This window comes from Pectinophora gossypiella, chromosome 19 (assembly GCF_024362695.1).
Source record: "Pectinophora gossypiella chromosome 19, ilPecGoss1.1, whole genome shotgun sequence".
NCBI classification, from domain to species: domain Eukaryota; kingdom Metazoa; phylum Arthropoda; class Insecta; order Lepidoptera; family Gelechiidae; genus Pectinophora; species Pectinophora gossypiella.
Window position 1 is genome coordinate 11,143,842 of NC_065422.1, and position 21,501 is coordinate 11,165,342.

Sequence of the window (21,501 nt, forward strand, 5' to 3'; positions counted from 1 at the left end):
ACTGCGATAGAATGCGATTTTATGCTGTAGTCCGTCCGTAGTTTCAATTCAGTTATGCCAACCGCAAAAAAACGCAGTAGATGCGCAGCCGTACGAGTAAAAAAAGTACCCAGTAACTGGGTCGTGTAGGTACGGTCACGAGCACTAATATGTGTACACTTTGATACCATGTTACATTAACTTTTTTGACAAATTAAACCGTAAGTCTCATTAAATGTCAAATATGATAGTGCGACAGGGTTCTAAAGTGGGTACATGATATTACTCATGACTGTACTAGGTTCATAATAAGTTACTGTAACTCCACCATCTAGAACAAATTTGAGTCAATATGCTACTATTTCCAGGTTTTGTAGATTGTATAATAATTATGTTGGCCAGATATCATGATCTTGAAATTACTATGCCCTTAAATGCATAAACATTGCACTGGCTGCTTTTTGTTAAATTATTTATATTTTTTTTATTTTTTAATATAGTTTATATCTTGTTTTTCTTGTTCACTTGATTGTGCATGCTGTGACTACTTGTAATTGAGCTAGCTTTTAGTTTTTTTTATTGTCTGTAGGTAACTTTGCATGTGCAGAGTGTAGCTTGTAAGTTGTCCATAATATAAATAAATAAATACATTATGAAATTCTGAGTACTTACTAAATAAAGACAGATCTAGACCTAACGAAAACATTTTCTTTTTTCTATTTAATTATTTTTGAATTTTAATCAATAATAATAACACATCAATAATAATAATAGTAAGTACATCATTTTATCACGTTTTTCTATGACGTCATTTTTCTTTTTCATACAAATTCCATAGTAATTTCGTTTGACGTTTAGTAAAAAGTAACTGATTTGACTAGTTGGAAACTACCCTGTTGTCACTTTGCGAGAAACATCTACTTTATAAAACACACCGACCGGGAACCGGGAACCCACCATTACATATCTCTGTATTCTCAGAGGTAAGTACATGGAAATCCAATACTTTTATCAAGCTCACAAAGGTTCTTTGTAAACCGACACCCACTCTATGTCGTCTAGATAAATCTTAAACCTTTATTTATGTAGTTGTGCTTGAAGTACAACAATAGATATATCTTTCTTGTACTGCAAAGTATATCTTATTATTCTAGATAGTTTCGTCTTTTGTCTATGCTATACCCGTATTTATTTAACCCTTAGGTAAGCACTTCTCTCTAAGTGGCTATTTACTCACTCAAGTTTTTGACATAGGTACCTAAAAAAAGAAAAAAAAAAAAAGAAAAGAAAAGGTTAACGTCGTGTCTTATAGGGAAGTCAAGAAATTGGCCTTTGATAGACTGGAATGGAAAATGCTACACCGACAAGAGCGTGGCTCTTAAATTGATGATGATGACCTTCAAGAAGTTGCCAACAACTTCGTTGGATAACGATAACCTAATGAAATTAGAAAGTAGGTACTCACAAAAACTATAGTCTATAATGTATCGTCATGTTAGGTTGGCAACCTTATCATGCTACTGTTATTTAACAGGGTATTATGTTAGGTTAGCGTAATGTCACGAATGAGGGTCTACCCAGACTGCATTCCCCAAAAAGAAGAAAGATGGCGCTGTACAGATTTTCCTTCGTTTAACTTTCTAATTTCATGGATAACAGACATATGCATATTTTATCTTTTTTTGGGTTTAAATGAGTACCCTAACGCTCTAACCACTAGACCACGGAGGCTGTGGCAGCGTGGTGGAGTATGCTCCATACCCCCTGCGGTTGATTGAGAGGAGGCCTGTGCCCAGCAGTGGGACGTATGTAGGCTGTTTATGTGTGTATGTATGTAAATGAGTATCCATTTTATTACACCCAGACACTATTACATCTTCCACCCATTATGATTCTGATCAAAATAAAGAGAAGAAAATATAGATAGCAACATAATTATACACATATTGGCCCCGATTCCTGCAGACACCGCCTAATTTTATTTTAAGTTATATCCGTCATTTTCATATCCGTCGAAAAGGAAAGGGACGGATGATTCACAGCTCTTAATTTTAGGAAGAATGAGTAAATGAATGTGTCGGGTTATTGACTGATGTAAAATTTTTAGACGGTTGGTTTAGATTTGTGCTTAAAATTGACGTATGTTTCATAAATTTTATGCTTGTCAATTACCCATCCCTTTCCTTTTCGGCGGATAAGAAAATGACAGATATAACTTAAAATAAAATTAGATGGTATTTACAGGAATTAGCACCAATGTGATCCAAATATCAAGCATTAATTATTTTTATGTATACTTCTGCCATTACATTGTATTTTGGAATAACTATGTACCCGAGTAATGAGAAAATAGGTAATTATCAAGTTAAAGCTGTATACGGCCATGTACCTCTATACAGGGTGTTAGTGACATCGTAACGAAAACTTTGAGGGATGATTCAGGCCATGATTCTGAGTTGATATCAAGTGAATTTTCCGTTCCAAAAGTGTGGAACGAACCAAAAATGGTTGGGCGGGTGTAAAAACAAAATATTAATGGACTGTATATGCGGTTACGATAAATTCGAAATTCAACTGGTATGTCACGCTGGTGGACTAGTGCAAACTGCTGCGGATATGGAACAAATGAAATACAGTTTGCAAGGGTAAGGAAAGGCACAGTACCTGGTGGCGGCGCGTCTGACCTCAGCCGGCGGGTTCATAAAACACTGATTGATGATAATACACTTCGATCAAGCACACAAACAACACAGTGCGGCGAGGTAAACCTTATAACAGCGAATTTGTCGAATTAATAATTTAAGTAGGTAACACTAAAATTTTCATGAATTATCCGTCAGAAAACTCAGAATCATGGTCTGAATTATCGTGTTCATTATTCGTTACGATGTCACTATATGACACCTGGTACTTATATTGTTTTTAGTGAACGTAGCCTATAAAATCCCTCATTCTAACATACGGATGAGTACTTTTGTAAAGGATTGGAATGGTTTCCAATCCTACACTTTGCAAAAGTAGTTTTGCAGATATTATGCTGTTTACTCGAAATGTATATTTGTCACATACCGGCCTTTTAGCTTATGAGGGCTACTGCAGTTAACGTAAAGCCATGCTTGGCCCTAAAGGAGCGATTAGACGCTCATCGGCCCCACAATCACAACCTAAACGAAGAGAAAACGATTCAGCGTCTTGTTTTTCAACAGACTTTAATTTCTAACATTTCTAACACGATTTCTCCTGCAAAAGTTCTTAAATAAAACGTTTCTTAAATTGCGATTCACAAACCCCGCGGTTCGCCGACCGCGGGGATGTTAGGGCAATTTCACATTAAAGTCACGTCTGTCCTAAATCTTAGTGGATTATTCCCGTCACGCTGGCGAATAGCTTTATCACAATGATATCTTGTTGACACAGTCTCCTTGATTCCATTTATATCTGTCGGAGTAATTAGAATAAGCTCTTCTTACGATAAAGGTTACATCTGTAAACGGTAATCCCTTCAGCAATAGGGTAGTTTTCTAGGTCAAAGTTAAATTATGAAATTCTGATCAATAAATAAAGACAACTCTAAAGGTGACAAAAATCGTTTATGTTTTTCTATTTAACTTATTTACGAATTTTAATAATGAAAAATGTAATAATAAGTGAGATGTTTTGTCACGTTTTTCTATGACGCCACAGGTTGGTTTTTCATACAAATTCAAAATTAATTTCGTGTTTTGACGTTTAGTAAAACGTAACTGATTTGACTAACAGGAAACTAGTCTATTAGGTACAAAAATTCCAAAGGATTAAAGGCCTGTTGTCTTTAAAATGAGAAATAAATCACTTGATTCGAAGTAGGTACCTACCTAACTCTATCTCAATGCGAAACTTTTCAAATGTCATTAAAGTTATGATGAGAAAACGTATCTGTTAGATTATTATCTGGCAGGAAATATACTTAATATCATTCTACAGGAGAAGTTTTCGATTAGCTATCAAAATATTCGTTTTATTATAGGTACTATTTACGGAACCCAAAAAAGGGATTAATGTAAAGTATTTCCGCTTTAGCATTGTACAAGTATAAATCATCATCATCATCACCAGCCCATTAACGTCCCCACTGCTGGGGCACGGGCCTTCCCTATGGATGGGTAGGGAGATCGGGCCTTAAACCATCACGCGGGCCCAGTGCGGTACAAGTATAAATAATACTACCTATTATGTCATAGAATAAATAATAATAAATACTTACTACGTATAGAACGGTCTCCGCCAACAACAACAGCCTCGGTGGTCTAGTGGTTAGAGCGTTAGGCTCACGATCTGGAGGTCCGGGTTCGATTCCCGATGGGGACATTGTCGAAATCACTTTGTGAGACTGTCCTTTGTTTGGTAAGGACTTTTCAGGCTTGAATCACCTGATTGTCCGAAACTGTAAGATGATTCCGTGCTTCGGAGGGCACGTTAAGCCGTTGGTCCCGGCTATTAGCCGTAAAAACACCTCCACCAATCCGCATTGGAGCAGCGTGGTGGAGTATGCTCCATACCCCCTCCGGTTGATTGAGGGGAGGCCTGTGCCCAACAGTGGGACGTATATAGGCTGTTGATGATGATGATGACGTATAGAACGGTAACCAGTGATCTGCCGGTCCCGGTAATGTTCCCGGGAATAATAAGTCGCAAAACTCATGAAAATAGAGCTTTATTACGTAACCTTTAGGCCGATAAGACCAGAGTAGGGGAAGGCCGGGCATAGTGGATACCTTAAGGTATTTAAGGTTATAGCAGAAAAGGTTTACAATACAAAAACAAAATAATTATCACAAATCAGTCTTTATTTATTGCTCTTACAAATACGAACATCAGTAACCAAGAATATTTAAACAATAATCAACTGCAGTTAAAATAAAAAAAAGTACGATTGTATTCGCTTTGCCCGGTACCCCGGGTAAAGCGGATACAGTACTTGGGCAAAGTGAATACCCATAATCAGACTCTGAAAATATAGAAATTAACTTTGATAAACTGAAACAAATAACTTTTATTGACCATAAAATTATAAAATTAAGATTGGCAATTGTCACAGGTATACCCTTAAGTGCCATCAAAAGCAGAACAATTTTCGTGACACCATTGTTGAGAAATGTCACATCGAATCCAATTTTTCAATTGGTTTACCGTCTTCTTTTATATATATTTTCCTAATCTTCGGTGAATATAGTTTTTTTATATTTATTCATCATCTGAAACAAGTAAAAGACCTTTTTAGATAATAAGTCATCAGTGGATATGGTATCCACTTTGCCCTACTCACTTTGCCCCACTAGGTAAATTTTGAGGTTAGCACATTTCATGCAAAAACTAATAATTCTGACTTTCTATTAAATATACCATAGAAGCCTACTTTGGTATGCTACTGAATTAAGACATTTCTAAGAATCAAGAACTAGTAATATAGGAGAATTAATCAATGTACTTACCGCGTAAAATCAATCTTTTATTCACGAAAACACAAATCTCCACTCCGCGGACGGGACCCGACGCGGCCTCTCGCTTCGATGTTTGCCGCGTATTAATCCAAGATGGCCCGACGTAACAGTAGTGGTGTGTTGAATTAACATCTAATATTTTAGGAGTAGTGGGGAGTATTCGCTTTGCCCGGGGTATTCACTTTGCCCAGCCTTCCCCTACAAGAAAGGACAATTTGTCGTCACTATCAAAGAGAGTATCATAATCGGCAACTAGTTGCCCCTATTGTTTGCTGTGCCCTAGCAGGGCGTCACATATACGTATATTTACTACAACACCCCCTCCGGTTGATTGAGGGGAAGCCTGTGCCCAGCAGTGGGACGTATATAGGCAGTTTATGTTACTACAACACCTTGTATAACTTGTGACTTGCAATAAACTTCTATTCTATTCCCGAGAATGGCACATCACTGACGGTAACTCTCCGCCCGCACCAATTCGTAGCTAGATGTAATTCACCCCCTCTGGGTCTTACTTTAGTCTTAAATGGCCGTAAGCCGCTAAGGAGTAAGGAGGAGCAGGCGTCTCCCTCGCACTTGCGCATTAAGTAGCGGCACACGATTATTTAATCAGAGCTATATTACCTAACTTTCAGGCTGATAACGTCAGAGTACAAGAAAGAACAATTCGAAAAAGAAAAGCAGCCAGTGTCCTTACTGTTAAAGAGTTTTTACAACGGGAACGTTCCCGGAAACGGCACATAGCCGAGTGTCTATGTATAAAAAAGACTCCACCCTGCACCGATACGACCTTGATTGTCCTTACCACCGATGGGGGTCCCCCCTTAAAGTCCTTTAGGGCTGTCTGTCTCACGCATGTAAGACAGTAGATTGTATGGACAAGATTTGTGTATGGAGTAACCGGGATATGGCTACATCATGGTACAGTCAGAAGAAAATAGTAACAGTCAAGGTATACATATAGTTAGCAACATCCAGAATGTCCAATAATTAGGGACGTTCAAGATGGCCGTATAGATAATAACACTTTAAGTGACCAAAAACATCGGCACAACTTGCGTGTTCAAAAAGTTGGCATTAGCTGAATTATCCCCTCCCAGTATTTGTTACGATGTCACTTACACCCCGTAAAAGTACATACAGGTAGCCATACAAGTAGGTATGGGCGTCAGTGACACCGTAACGAATACTGAGGGGAATGATTCAGACCATGATTCTGAGTTGATATCAAGTGGATTCCTGTCGGAAAAGTATTGAAAATTTGTTTTTTTTTATTATTTTCGCGGTTCCATAGTTTTGCGATGAAAAATTCCAATTGATATCAACTCAGAGTCATGGTCTGAAATCATCACTAACACCCTGTGTTTATATGTGTGTTATAGTGAATAATATTCCAAGGAAATAATAAAATTACATTAAATTAGGTACTTTATTTCAGACTAGATATAAGCAAGTTACACTCAATAACTATAAAATGCACTAGACAATATCATTCAGTCGCACGTTGACATATGGCAGTAACAATTATACCCAAACTAGCCTAACATTTACACGGGCGAATCAGGACAAAGTAAGATTTATTTAGGTATCTACCTACTACACTAACGCCAAAAAATTGTCGGAAATAAAGGTGGATAAAGTAGGTACCTACTGTGATGTGTGCTACTCATCATCATTACTTTTCTTGCAGCTTCTTTTCCCCGGCTATACAGGTTGTGAGAAGCTGCAGTAGTTTTAGGCGGATGAGACGTTCGTTATGTAAAAATTGACGATTCAAAGTGTAACTATGTTACCTACTGAATAAAGATATTTTTGAATTTGAATTTGAATTAAGAGCCACGCTCTTGTCGGTGTAGCATTCTCCATGCTACTTTTTTTGGGAAATATAGGGCAGCGGTTTTGCTCTTGCCATCCGCTCCGCAGTACTCTATCAGACGCGAGAGGTACCAGAGTAGTCTAATTCAAAGCCGTACTAGAACTCCTGACAGTTACTGCTGCCCTCTGTCAGGTTCCAGGTTACAGTCCCTGTGACTTGCCTTCCGTCCTGCATTGCCATACCGATGACTCCCATCGCTCACTCTCATCGCAGGCTGGTAAGTCGTTCATGTAGGATGTTAGTGACACCGTAACGAATACAGATGGGAATGATTCAGACCATGATTCTGAGTTGATATCACTTGATATTCCACTTGGAATTTCCTGTCGAAAAATACATAAAAATTTTAGATTTTTATTTTCTAGTTCTATACTTTTGCGACAGACAATTATTATTCTACTTGATATCAGCTCAGATTCATGGTCAGAATCATCCCTCAAAGTTTTCGTTACGATGTTACTAACACCCTGAATTCATGGAAGTTTACAAGCATACACAAACTGATGAAGCTATGTTTTTAAATTATTGTACCTATTTGTAATTTAGAAGACGTCTGCTCTAGCACACATCACTTCTATTTTTTGTATTTTTCTGCTTTTTGATTTCATTCAATTTGGAGGATGAAAGACAACTCTATGGATTTCCCTAACCAACCCTATTTTTATGGGTCAGAAACAGACGATAAAGATAAAGATTTTTATTGTGCGATGGAAATCATAGCTCCGCTTTTTAATTTGAATTTATCGCCGAATTCGCTGTGATGTCCACAATTTTAAAGACAATATAATGTAATATTAGATAGAAAAATCATCGCCCGTATAACAAACATTTTCAACACTAAATTAGTACGTTTCTCTCATCTTTTAGAATCTTACAATACTTTACATTAAATATAATGTTAATAATATTCTAGTAAGTAAGTATATAATAAAATGAGTTGCCATCTAAGGATATTAACACTGAATGCTTTTTCTCTTTAGCATAAAGTTGAATAACTTGTTTAATATTTCCTTTTACAAAAAAGATTTTTCTTTCTAAAGAAGTATTAATAAAAGACTTGTAAGAAAATACTTTAGAAAATAGTTTTTGCGGAAGCAAAAATATGTTTTGTTCATTGCTACTAGAATATATAATTGAACACTATTTTAAACACGCCATATTGGACCAGTGTATTACTACTATATCCTCTAGTAGGCACCTAAGTTGCAGGTAATTATAAGATTTTAGAAAATATTTCTCTCTGGTAGAGATCTTTAGAAAAAGTACAAGACTACTAAGGCGGTTAAGTCATAGCATTGGAATTTAATTATACATTGTCATATGCATGCTACAGTGATTCTGACAGACACCAACTTAGTTCTATAACTAGCTCTGTTTCTTTCTTACACTCCCCGTCTAGATACGTCAAGGTCAAGGGTGGTTACCATGGTTACTCCCCCCACCTCGCTCGAGATCGTGTTTGCCATGGTTACGACCCGCCGATTTGCTATTAGACTACACGATCTGATCGGCAAACAGGCGTTGGTGAGGAGTAACCATAGTAACCCCCGTGAGCTTGACGCATCCCTGCCGGAAAGGAAGGTTTAATAAGCCCTTATATGAAGCAAGGAACTAATTATAGAGCTTTACTAAATGAGATTAGTTTGTGCCTGCCGACATCGGCACCTATTTCCTACTAAAAACAGCGTTATAAACGGTTCAAAGTTCCTAAGAATCATTATGAATATCTCAGTACTAGCATAAATTACTTAATTTCGTCTATTCAGTCTAATTCTAAAACTACAATACTAGAATTATTGCACAATAAAATGACTAGAAACATCAAGGCATTTTAGCATCATTTTGGGAGTAAATAACAATAAAATATGAGATCATTCGTTCAAATATCCTTACGAAATACAATAGCAGTTAAGATTATATAAATTGGGTTTACACTTTAGGACACACTAGTGCCGATTTAGGGAGACTAAACTTAATTTTAATTTAGTTTGACAGCACTAAACATAGTGGTGCTAATTGCTATAGACACCATCTAATTTTATTTTAAGTTATACTTAATATTTTTTATCCGCCGAAAAGTAAAGGTTCGACAGACATAAAATTTATGGAACACACGCAAATTTTAGACACAAATCTAAAACAACCCTTTAAAAATATTACATTGGCCGATAACCCGACAGAATTAAGTTGACAGCACATGCCAAACGGTTTGCAAACCAGCGAGATACCTATTTTATTCGCCCGGGTTATTCATCTATTTTAAAATTAACAACTGACAATCATCCGTCCCTTTTCTTTTCGGCGGATAAGAAAATGACAGGTATAACTTAAAATCAAATTAGGGGCCAGTATATTACTATTTTTATTGTTACTATTACTATTATTATGTCGTTCGATATAAAGTTCGTTAATCAAACACAGAAGTAAAATTAAGTTTCGTCCGTCACAATCGCCTACATCAATATTTACGAGTAACACTAAGTAAATGGGTAAAAACTACATAAGTATAGGAACTATATTTAATTATAATAATTATCGTTCAAGTAATTGGCAGCTCTCAGTAAAAGACCAAAGACAGTTTTTGCATTATTACGCGTAATCCAATTAATAAATGTAATAAATAATACTGTAGCAGACATAGTTCCACTTTTTGCCGCAAAATAGCAACATATTCCTAATTAATTTCCACAACTTTACATAAGTTTCTGTATTGTAAGTGTATAAGACACAAATGTCGGTTATAACCAAGTTTTCGGTTGTTATGTTGGTAAACAGCAGCCATACAAATTTGGGCCATTTCACACTATGCAACAATAGTGGTAATACTAGTTAGAAAACGCTTTTCGAACAAACTATAAAGATATATGATTTTACTAGACATAACTCACGCTCACGACTATATTCGCAATAGGGCTGATCAGAGAAGCGTAGCTTCGCAAGGTTCACGCTTTTTGTTAGACCAACGTGATAGGTGGAGAGTCGTATCGCTATTTGGCGCGCCAGTTGTGTTATGGTGGCCATACACCATCCTTCCTATCGTCCAATCGGCATGACGCGATCGATTGGATCAAATCGAATTGACCGTATGTGGGCGTGGATTGGCATGTCCAATCTATTTGACGGCACAATCCACGCCCACATACGGTCAATTCGATTTGATCCAATCGATCGCGTCATGCCGATTGGACGATAGGAAGGATGGTGTATGGCCACCATTAGTGAAAATTACACATAAGATCAATTATTAATCATTGATTGAAGTCCGGTACTGGGGGTAATACTACAACAATCAATAATCTTTTTATGAAAATTACAAGAAAATTATTAGAAACTTTCCCTTCCTATATTATAAAATGTTAATTTAATAATAATATAATACTTATCAACAATATTTTAAGACACCATTTAATCCCATGTAGGTGTAAAGTTTAGAATATAGCTTCCATTTTTAAATTATCGTTAATAATTATTTTATAAAATTGATAAGAAAGTAATAAGCAACATTGGTTATTTACTGAAAAGTCGTAATAAAATACTAATTTATAATAAATGTCATAAGAGAACTACAGTCTATTTTAGTCTTTTATAGTCATAAAAGAGATGCACTAATTAGTTGTAGACTAGAAAATGCTACATTTGCGATAAAAGTCATAATAGGGTAGTTTCCAATTAATCAAATCAGTTTCGTGTTTTGATGTTTAGTAAAAATACTAAACGTCAAAACATGAAATTACTATCGAAGGAGAAAGCAACCTGTGACGTCATAGAAAAACGTAACAAAATGTCGCACTTATTATTACATTTTTCTTTCTTAAAAAACATAAATAGGAAAAGATTTTATCTTTGACCTAGGAAACTACCCAATTGAGTCAAGAAATATGTTACCTACCAATATTTATCTTTCTTTTATTACGACAATTGGTTATCTAAACAAATATTGATAAAATAAGTAACTTAAAAAAAATGCATAGACATTGCTCTAAAAGGTAAAACTTAACTTTTCCTAAACTTACTAATAAAATAAATTGGGCTTATAAAGTTTGACAGGACATACATACACATTCTCCGTGAAATGGAGCATTAAATCTTAATGCATTTATTACCATCAATAATGGTTTTCCATTAAAAATTTAAGTATTTTATGAATAAATGAGTATCATTACTAAGTATTGAGGAGCTCGGTGGCGCAGCGGTAAACGCGCTCCGTCTGCGATTGTTGAAGTTAAGCAACTTTCGCAAAGGCCGGTCACAGGATGGGTGACCACAAAAAAATTCATCTCAAGCTCCTCCGTGCTTCGGAAGGCACGTTAAGCCGTTGGTCCCGGCTGCATTAGCGGTCGTTAATAACCATCAATCCGCACTGGGCCCGCGTGATGGTTTGGGGCCCGATCTCCCTATCCATCCATAGGGAAGGCCCGTGCCCCAGCAGTGGGGACGTTAATGGGCTGATGATGATGACTAAGTATTAAATATAACAATCATATTGTAAATATAAAATGACTTCAAAACCATCTATGCATCGTTGTGCGTTGAAGTTAGCATATTTAGAGTAGAACTAAACAATCTTGAGCTTGTGAATACTTCAGCTAAGAGATACTGCAGACTCAAACTCGGATATTCGGAGCTCAAATGCTTACTAGAATCAGGTTGGACCATATTGACGCATCTTGCTAAGCTAAAGTATAATACCAACTTCAGGTATGACGATTGTACAATTCTCGTTGGCTAACGGAGATTGATGAGGTTTTTTCCCGTCGAGTTGGTCAAGGTCCACCTTCACACCTCTTTTCTTTGCCATTTCAATGATGTATAATTTCATTTTCAGGTCACTGGAAATTAAAGAAAATATAGGTTTTATAAATCTTTTATGTATTTTTTTTAAATCTTATTACTTTATCACAGTAGAGATTTATGAGAAAGACTCCAGTCTTCAGTCCAGTATAATTATGGGAACTCTTACTCATTTTCTTCTGTACTTTGGAAGGCACATAAAACTGTTAGTCCCGAGCCACTGGTGTGGTGGAGTATGCTCCACACCTCCTCAAATTGCAATAAAACATGCCCAGCTGTGAGACATACCCTGTATAAGCTAGTTATGCTATGTTTTTATTAGACCAAGAGCCACTAAGAAAAATACATTACTTCCTTTATAATAGAAAAATATATATACAGTATGAGTGCATGTGTAAAAGATTCATCAAAATCTGCCTATCTTAGGACTTGCATCAAATTCTCTTCTCATTACTTGTAACACTACCCACGCTTCTAGATTTTATACAAGATTTTATAAAATTTACACTTACCTGTACTTCATACACAAACAGCATAAGCAACTCAACAGTGCCATAATCAGTAATACGCACACTGTAGATATCACCATATCCAGCATTTTGACGTAATTGGATCTCACTGAAAAATTTAATTATTTATTTTTGCAGAAAGGAAAATACCTACCATATAGGTAACTAAATGTGTATGTAAATACAAAGTCACATAAGGCCCATTCGTTGGTTCCTCAGTTCACCCTCACCAACTTATTGATTGACGTTTACATTATTTACAAACACACCTGAACACCACTTTAAAAATTAAGAAGTGATTGTTTTGTTTACTTAGTAAATTATTTATAAAAACAAACGAAAATCTCGTAATTAAGAATTCATGACTATACTAGAAAAAATACTCGTATAACTTACCAATTGTAGAAATAGTTAGCGTTTTAAGTGTGTTAACCATAAAATTGATCCACTTCAAAAGTATTTTGAAGAAATAGTTAAATTAGAATAAATATACGCAAAACCCAGTATTTTGTTGTGAGTGATGAATTGTGTTCCACTTACTAAACCATAAACAAGATAGAGGAAATGTCACTGTCATTTCAATGGAACGCGCCTGCTGCGGCGGGCGCGTTCCACATTTCCGAGTAATACATAAACGAGCTAGAGCGGTATACAGATTTTTTTATAGACTGTAGCCCAACGTATAACCGTTTTACCAAATAGTATGTAATAGTGAATTTAAATATAATAAATTTTGTCAAAATCCGTATTAAATCCAAAGTTTGTTTAGCACATGATGATCCAACCTTGAAAATAGCCGACACGCGATGAGGAACAAAAAATATCATGCTGTCTCTTTTTATCATGCGAAACTACTAATTCTTTTTCCTTTTTCTTTGTGAGCGAATAGGAAGATATTCTATACTCAGAACAATAACTAAAGCATAGAAGGAAGGCTAAAATAGCAACAGAACTCTATAATTCTGCTCTACTTTATCTTACGGAACCGGCGTAATGTTAGACAAAGACGCATATACAAAAATTGTTTCGTAATTTCGTAGGTTGTCACAAGTTTTTCATTGCCTAGTGTTGGGTTTCACTTTAGTAATATGTCGATAAAATTAAATTTACTTACAATTAATGTCGATAAATTTTTTTTACAAGATTTCTTTTTGTAGGATGCAATTATCTTCTTCTTGATGAAAGGAGACTCTGTCTCTGATAGGTAAGTATCTAACCATTTTTGGATTATATTGTCTGGTTTATATTAGTTTGGAGCTGCAGCTCACATTCAGGAAGGAAAGAAAATAGCCAACTGTTATCGTTTCATCGGTAAGTATTTTGTAATATTCGAATTTATTTATGATGTCATCCGCCGTGCACTGGTGTCGATCGACGTGCCGTGCAAATTGGAACCGCCGCCGCCGGGTCTAAGCCGCACAGACGGTAAGAGGCCCGATGGGGTCACGCCATAGACATAGAAAAAAGGAAGGACTGGAAATACCTACAGAAAAAACGTGCCACTCTGTAAACATAAAATGGCGGTCTTTACTAGGGCTACAAGCTGTTTCAATACTAGGATTACCATACTCGTACCTACTAGATATAGCATTATACTTAAAAAAATACGACATACAAGTATTCATAAGAGAACAGAAAGGGAAAGTAAAAGGTAGGTAGGTGGTGTACTGTATCTTTCGTGTAAAACTTGTAAGTATTGTATGTTGTGTGCAATAAAGTATATTTGTATTTGTAAAGGAAGGTTTAGTCAAGATTTATCTAAGTCGCTTACACAAATCTATAACATTCATTACATTCTTTATTGGGCGCAGTTCGTATCAACCTGGAGTGTTGGAGTAGGAGTAAATAAGAACAGGAGGTAAAATTAAATATAAATTAGATCGTAAATCTGTTCATTTTCATTAGCAAGTATTTATTTCACACGTTATTAATTATGTACATTATATTTACAATAAATACAAATTTATTAATTTCTAAACAGTGTCAATTTGCTTAGAAACTGTCTTTGTGACACCCTGTCACATTGTTTTTTTTTTTTCATTAAGTCGTTTGATCTTGAGGCGGGACTTGTTCAGCTTTTCTTTTAAATTTTTCATCTCGTCTTCTTGAACTGACTGAAATAAAGTTTAATAATAATGTTAAAATAGTATATGTACAAAATAATCTATAAAAATAAAAGTAAAATATATCTGATTTAAGTGCATTGTGCAGCTGGTTGAATTATACACTCTATATATGTATATCATGTTAAAAATATAAAAAAAGAAAATTATTTGATATACCTTTTCATGTAAATCCAGTCGACACTTTTGGATTTAATATCTGAAATCAAAGATAATAATAATTTACTTATATAAAACGTGTACAACTCATAATTGTTTAGACATAAAACAACTACAGACTTAGTATATACTAAGTTTATTAAGTACATAATAATATGTAGTTGAATGATAGATAGTATAAACGTGTTGTGATAACATGATACAAATATCTTATCTATCTATCCAGCAGTGAGATGATGCAGGCTAGGCTGAAATTTAAATTTAAACACCATTTCATCTGTCTGATCTATAATGTTCAATGTAGGAATAGCATCGTCTCGAAGACGCCTCCACTTTGAATTAGGAACACACATAAATGAATCCGCAGTAAAATGTTTCGAGCAAATAGGTACGGCTGTACTTATTTGGAATCCAATTTCGTCTATTAATGCGAATTATCCATTCTTTCTCTTTGTTATCGTCTACAGGAAATTTAAAAATTAAAAGTATCGATAATTTTAGTACATCACTATGGACAATCAACATAACCTCAAATCAATTCCGTATTCATCGATGAAACGTATAATATAATGGATATCTCAAATATTTTATGCTACAAATCTATTCAGCAAAACATATTACTTTCCTAAAATTGTTCAGCAGTTCACATTTCACTAGAAAATTACAAAAAACTTACCGATGAAACGACAGAAGTTGTTGGCTATTTTCTTTTCTTCCTGAATGTGAGCTGCAGCCCCATACCACACAAGACATAATGTCACACAGTCGAGACACTCAATTATTTGATATAAATAAAAGTTTCTTTCCATTTATTTGGAAAAATATTGTTAAATTATCACTTAAAACAATCTGAACACAAGACACTCGTAAACACAGTTGACGCGACCGTGTCAAATAGTTCGGTAAATATAAGTAAAATCTTCTTATGTATGTTACTATGTATTTGGCCGAGTTAAAATGAGTCCAATAGGTCCAAATGACATTTCATGTTGTGACAACCTCGGAAAAAATGAAGCAAAGAGCGAATCATTTGTCCTTTTCTCACTCATAGTTTGTGTCGTAAGCTAGAAGAGAGCCGGTTTATAGTTTCTGAATTCTTATTTTAGCCTTCCTTCTATGCTTTAGTTATTGTTCTGAGATTCTATAGTATACTACGCCTACAATTTTTTCGCCTTCAGTCGATATATAAAAAATTGGAGTGCCGCGATGCCGCGGCAAAATATTTAATCTTTTTCATGTATTTTTTTTTAAGAAGTAAGTAATTAGCTGTTTTATGTTTTAAATAATTGTTTTGTTATAAGTATTGTGCACTTTGATATTTTATTATATATTCTATTCAATAAAAACACTTAATTTAAAGGGTATGGTAGAAAAAATACTTTATTATAATTAAATTAAACAAAATACATATTATCTAGTATTATATCAGCATAGTTTATTTATCTATTAACACACAAATTAAAAACGCAATGAGTACATATTTATTAAATGCTTTTGTACAAGCAAATAATTAACAAACAAAAACACCGGCGTCTTCAACCACAACGTTGCAACTTTCAGCCACTGGTGCAGTAGGCGTTTTTTTAGGCTTCTGTAATTTACCGTCCCGATTTAATTTATTTGCTAAAGCTTTTACATCACCTCGCAATCTACGATCCCTGGAAAGGATTTTCATAATAATTCAAATCTTTTACGTACGTAGTCTTTATAAAATATAGTCGCCATTACGCCTGTGCTGTATGTGGAAAATTTCTGGATAAAGCGAATGTGATGGGATTTATTTTGTATTAATCAAATACTTGAATCCACGTTTTTTCATCCTAAGAAGATATCGAACGAATCTATAGAAAATATGAAAACTTGCTCAAAAAACAAGCATTTAATGTACGAAAGTGGTTTTTGATTCTAAGAATCAATCCTTGACGAGGCTTGTAAACCAACTCCGATAAGGAATATACATTATACTTACGTATAATTTACACGGAAGCAATATATACACGCTGATAAAACGCATAAACTCGCACAAGTGACAAATAATATCACAGATATTATAATTCCTCCAAAGACCTTTTCAGCACTGCTGCGGATTTTTTCTGAAACAAATGTTTTTAACTTGACGGATGGACGGTTCCATACACCTTAAATATAAAAATATATGAGGAGAATGAAACCGTCTATCTATTGGTGGTTCCCAAGAAAACTTCAAGACTACTACTTTAGTATTTAGCCATTTATTGATACAGACATTCATAATACAGCAAGCGTAACAGCAAAATATCAACATCCGGTCTAATCATACTAAGATATGGCAGCCTACTCAGTCGGTAAACTATTTACGTATGGGCACAAATTTATTTAAAACAAATATCAAAGAGACAAAACGTTATAAACATGGAAGGGGAAGACAGAAGGAAAGAGAGGGAGGAGAAAAACAAGAAGAGCTTGCGTCGAACAAAGAGAAGGCGAACGTAATAAAGAAGTCAAAGAATTACATAATAGCCAAAAATAGAGAATGCTATACCTACCTATGTTTATGATAAACTGTTACGTTCAACAACATTAAATAAGTTATTCATGTAAAAATCATTTAGCATTAACATCGAATAAAAACATTTACGAAAACTATGATACCTGTAAACGACATTCATTCATGTATTGCTATAAACGTACTTTCCCAGTTGCTTTCGATGTAAATGTCATTAAAATCTGTAAATACTGCGCAATTTTATTTATTGAATAAAGTAATCTCAATCAATACCTAAAACTTGAAATGCTAATCTACGTAAAATACCTATCACAGAAGCGTAGGTATTTATTTGTGGAGGTAGTTACCTTGGGTGTCAAATTTTTCTAAGACCAATTGTCTTAAGTAGTCATAATTTAGTTCACATTCATTTGTCGTGTCGTTGTAATAATACAACCTGAAATTAAACAAAAATGCAAAGTCACCATGTAAGTTTATTCAACTTAGTAAATAAGAAAAATTAGTATTACGGACGTAAGGGTTCTTAGCCTATATGCATATATAAAATAGGATCATCTATTGTATCATTTGTCATCATGCTTGATAACTGAATATTTTTTAATAATGCTTACCTATCACAGCCGCATTTTTCTTTACAATCCACAGTCCTTCTTGTTATGCAATCGCCAAGCTCACCGCAATGTATTAATTTCTGTTAAAAAATATAAAAAAAAAAATTGCAACGCTTACTTATTGTTATATAGCTACGAATTAAATATATACAAAAATAATTGGTCATACATACTCCATCACTACTATCAGGTGCTGCAGCTGTAGGTATAAAAGTTTACAGAAATAGATAATTAAAATTTATAAATAAACAAAACATAAATCTTAAAAATAATACGAATACTTACAAGATGAACATATACATAAAATGCAAATGAATATAGACACCGATAACATTGTAAGTCTTTTATGTAGGTTGGTTTAGTACAAAATTAATAGTGTAAAAGTACAACTTAAAAACACCATTAACTTTGCAAATCAGTACACTGTATTAGTTAAACATTATAATGGTTTTGAGTTGTCTGTTTCGTAGTATTTTGCTACTGTAAAGATGTGATTAAAAATAGATTGACCTCGCAACACACGATAGAATAGATTTCAACAATGCTAACTGAATATGTAGTTGTTTTGAACTCGTTTTATTGTTTTAGTCAAATATTTTCCATGTTATAAGTTTATTTCTACTTAGTTTTTTAAAGTAATTTACAGTTAAAAGTAATGATTTTAAATTAATAGCCTAATTATAAACACTTCTTACTTGATAACAACTGATAACAAAGCAAGGATTAAATTAAATTAAAGAATTAAAAGTATTTTAACAAGGTTTTTGTGTAAGTATTCATAGAAATGGCAAATGATTTTTTTAATATAATAAAAAAATATTACATGATGTTAGCATTTTGTAATTAATGGAACGCGCCAATCTTTTGACAGGTTATCTTCCATTTTTCATTGTAATGGGAAGATACACGGGTGGGAGCGAGATAACCATATATCAAATCACTACGTCAAATCAACAATTATATCTTTTCAGAATGCTGGCAACGTAGCACATAAATGTCATAAGTAAAACCATAGAGTAGAAACGAACCATGAAGGAAATCAAAAAACCTGTTTACGAACTGGCCACATTCACGTCGCGCGCGGCGGTAGCGTAAGCGCGGCTCGTTTTGCAAAAGAGGATTCATTGTCCGTGTTTTCTCACGCTGATTTAAATCAGACTTAACTTTTCGGTACAGTTGTTTTCTATTATTTTTCTTGGTACCGAAGTAATTAAGAAATAGCTGTACTTTTAGTACATTCTTTTAAATACATTGTGATAGGCGTGTCGCGGATTTGAAATTTGAATAGTGAAGTGAACTTTTGTGCATTCAGGTGAAAACAGGTGTTGGTTGCAAGTGTGTTGTGGAAAGAGATGTTCATATCCGTAGTCCTATTGATTGGTTAGCCTTGCATACTTGAGTGATCTCCGTGTGAGAAATTATTCACAGACGAGTTCGCAAACGTGAGTAAAAGTATTGAATAATTGTAAATTCTAGTCTTACAAATATGTGCTTTAGAGTCGGAAATGCATCGTCTTGAATTTAACTCGCTTAACCGATTGGTTCCCAGTGAGATTTCTAAAAGGAAATGTATAGGTTTCCTATAAGAATATTTTGACAACATGACTGGTACGAAATTGTTTTGATTTGGCATTCCTTTGTGTATGTTACTGCTTACTACCGATTGACAATCGGCAATTATTGCTTACGATACAAATATCCGGTACAGTTGTGTTATTGAGATCTTGTAATCACACTCCAACTTAGTTAACTGTTACATAAAACAACAATCATAACAGCTCATCATTAGTTCAACAAAAGTTTACAAACTTACAGTAAGTTTTTATCTTAACTTTCACAGGGATAGGTACTTACACTTTAATACTTACTTACTTAGATACTTTTGCTCTAAGTTTACTAGCTTTTGTCAATTGTTATAACTGGTTCAAATTGGATGTCTAATGAGAGAGATACCTAATCACAAAATATTATTTACTTTGTACTTTGCACAGACCATATAAATACTTACTTTGCCTGCTGTATAAAAATAAAACCCATCCTTATTGGCTAAAGTAAGTAAGTAAAATCTTTATTTCCTCTACAAAAATACATGGTAATATTTGTAAAGGCATCCCTCTGAGGTATTGTTCCAACGCTCTGGAGCAAATGCAAATGGAACTTGTTTTTATCCACAGATGACTGTGAAGAATACACCTCCAAATAGCAGGAGATGAGTTCCTGATGCGTAGAGAGCTGGACGTCTGCCGATCATGCAGCCATGGCCAGTGGGAAGGCACTGTATTCCATAGCCGTGGTCATATTCGGCTTCATCTGTTTTATTGTCGGTGCCATTGCAGTCGGACTGCCTACCTGGGGCTATTTTTATAGTTGTAAGTATTATGCAGGCCGTGTATAGTCTGAGGCAAAAGAGTAGCCGTTAAAAAAAGTAGAACACCTGCAATGCAAATTAAAATCAAACTAGGTGTAAGGCCTAGTAATTATTTTAATAAAAACCAAAAATATACAGTTAAACATTCTCATTAGGTAATGAAACAAAAGTTAAAATGTTTAGGTATTCATTTGTCTCAGAATGTTTTTTTTATTTTACACAAATAATTTTACCTACATTAAACACAGTAAAAGAAGCCACTAGCTACATTTCTTATTCTTTCTTAAGATGGGCTTGGGGTCAATGTCATAACTTATAAAAATGTAAATATTTTTTTAGGAGAAGTGGTCAGTCCCAGCTCCTATTTACTTAAGAAATAAGTAGGTATGTAGTCGTTACGTGAGCCATGTCACGGGCCTTTTGCAGGTTAGTAGTTACCCTGACACCAGGGTTGATGTCATTTCACTTTAGGGTACACTGCTCTGAATGTATAAAAGTGTTCCTATAAATAATTTTAGTTTAGTTAATTATCAATAAGTAATATTCTTTATATAACTTGTAATTTGTGACATGATCTCGGGCTCCTAAAAACACAAAAATATATAGAATAGAATAGAAATTGTTTATTATAAAAGGACGCCACACAGAAAGACAAGACAATAACATCACTTATTTTTTTTTACAAAACAATTACAATATAAATATAATATTATATAGAAGAACACACCCTTGTCTGTAAATTATTAGTTCTAATTTCTAACATTGTAGACACTTGATGCCACATTTTATGGCGTACGTTAAACTCGGGCGGGTCCAGTGCTGGCAAGATCAACTTATGCTGGATAATTCCATAAAATTGTTTGTCGTCCAGTGTAAGTTGACCGGCGCGTGATCGAGCAGGTCGAACCTACTTACACTGGACGATTGACATAAAACTGCTGGACACAAGCCCTCGATCATCCGGAGGGGGGCTATGGGGCAATCTCCACCACGCTGCTCCAGTACAGCGTTTTTGGACCAGTTACCCGGGACCAACGGCTTAACAAGCCTTACGAAGCACGGAATCATCTTACTTTTTCGGATAATCATAACATTGTGGTTCAGAAAGTAATGTCATAGC

The 21,501-nt window shown here is 34.7% G+C and overlaps 2 protein-coding genes and 1 long non-coding RNA gene across 4 annotated transcripts in view; 1 reads left to right on the forward strand and 2 right to left on the reverse strand.

Annotated features, from left to right (window-relative positions):
* Positions 1 to 6,874: 6,874 nt before the first annotated feature.
* Positions 6,875 to 13,163, reverse strand: LOC126375753 (uncharacterized). Its single transcript, XR_007567639.1, has 3 exons — positions 13,032 to 13,163; positions 12,639 to 12,744; positions 6,875 to 12,164 (listed from the first exon to the last, which is right to left on the reverse strand). It is a non-coding gene; the product is annotated as an uncharacterized LOC126375753 (long non-coding RNA).
* Positions 13,164 to 16,270: 3,107 nt separating this feature from the next.
* Positions 16,271 to 18,800, reverse strand: LOC126375729 (uncharacterized). Its single transcript, XM_050022828.1, has 7 exons — positions 18,709 to 18,800; positions 18,299 to 18,493; positions 18,187 to 18,212; positions 18,014 to 18,093; positions 17,750 to 17,838; positions 16,887 to 17,010; positions 16,271 to 16,575 (listed from the first exon to the last, which is right to left on the reverse strand). The coding sequence occupies exons 2-7, from the start codon at positions 18,345 to 18,347 to the stop codon at positions 16,428 to 16,430; spliced, it is 516 nt and encodes a 171-aa protein (XP_049878785.1). The 5' UTR covers positions 18,348 to 18,493; positions 18,709 to 18,800; the 3' UTR covers positions 16,271 to 16,427.
* A 261-nt stretch (positions 18,801 to 19,061) lies between these two features.
* LOC126375704 (uncharacterized) overlaps positions 19,062 to 21,501 on the forward strand; it is a 53,323-nt gene continuing 50,883 nt past the window's right edge. The window contains exons 1-2 of one of the 2 annotated variants that reach the window (XM_050022801.1): positions 19,062 to 19,455; positions 20,188 to 20,382. In XM_050022801.1, the coding sequence (XP_049878758.1) occupies positions 20,271 to 20,382 (112 nt within the window). In that variant the 5' untranslated portion in view covers positions 19,062 to 19,455; positions 20,188 to 20,270. The remainder of the gene's footprint in view (positions 19,456 to 20,187; positions 20,383 to 21,501) is intronic. The other variant, XM_050022800.1, reaches the window with a different exon arrangement.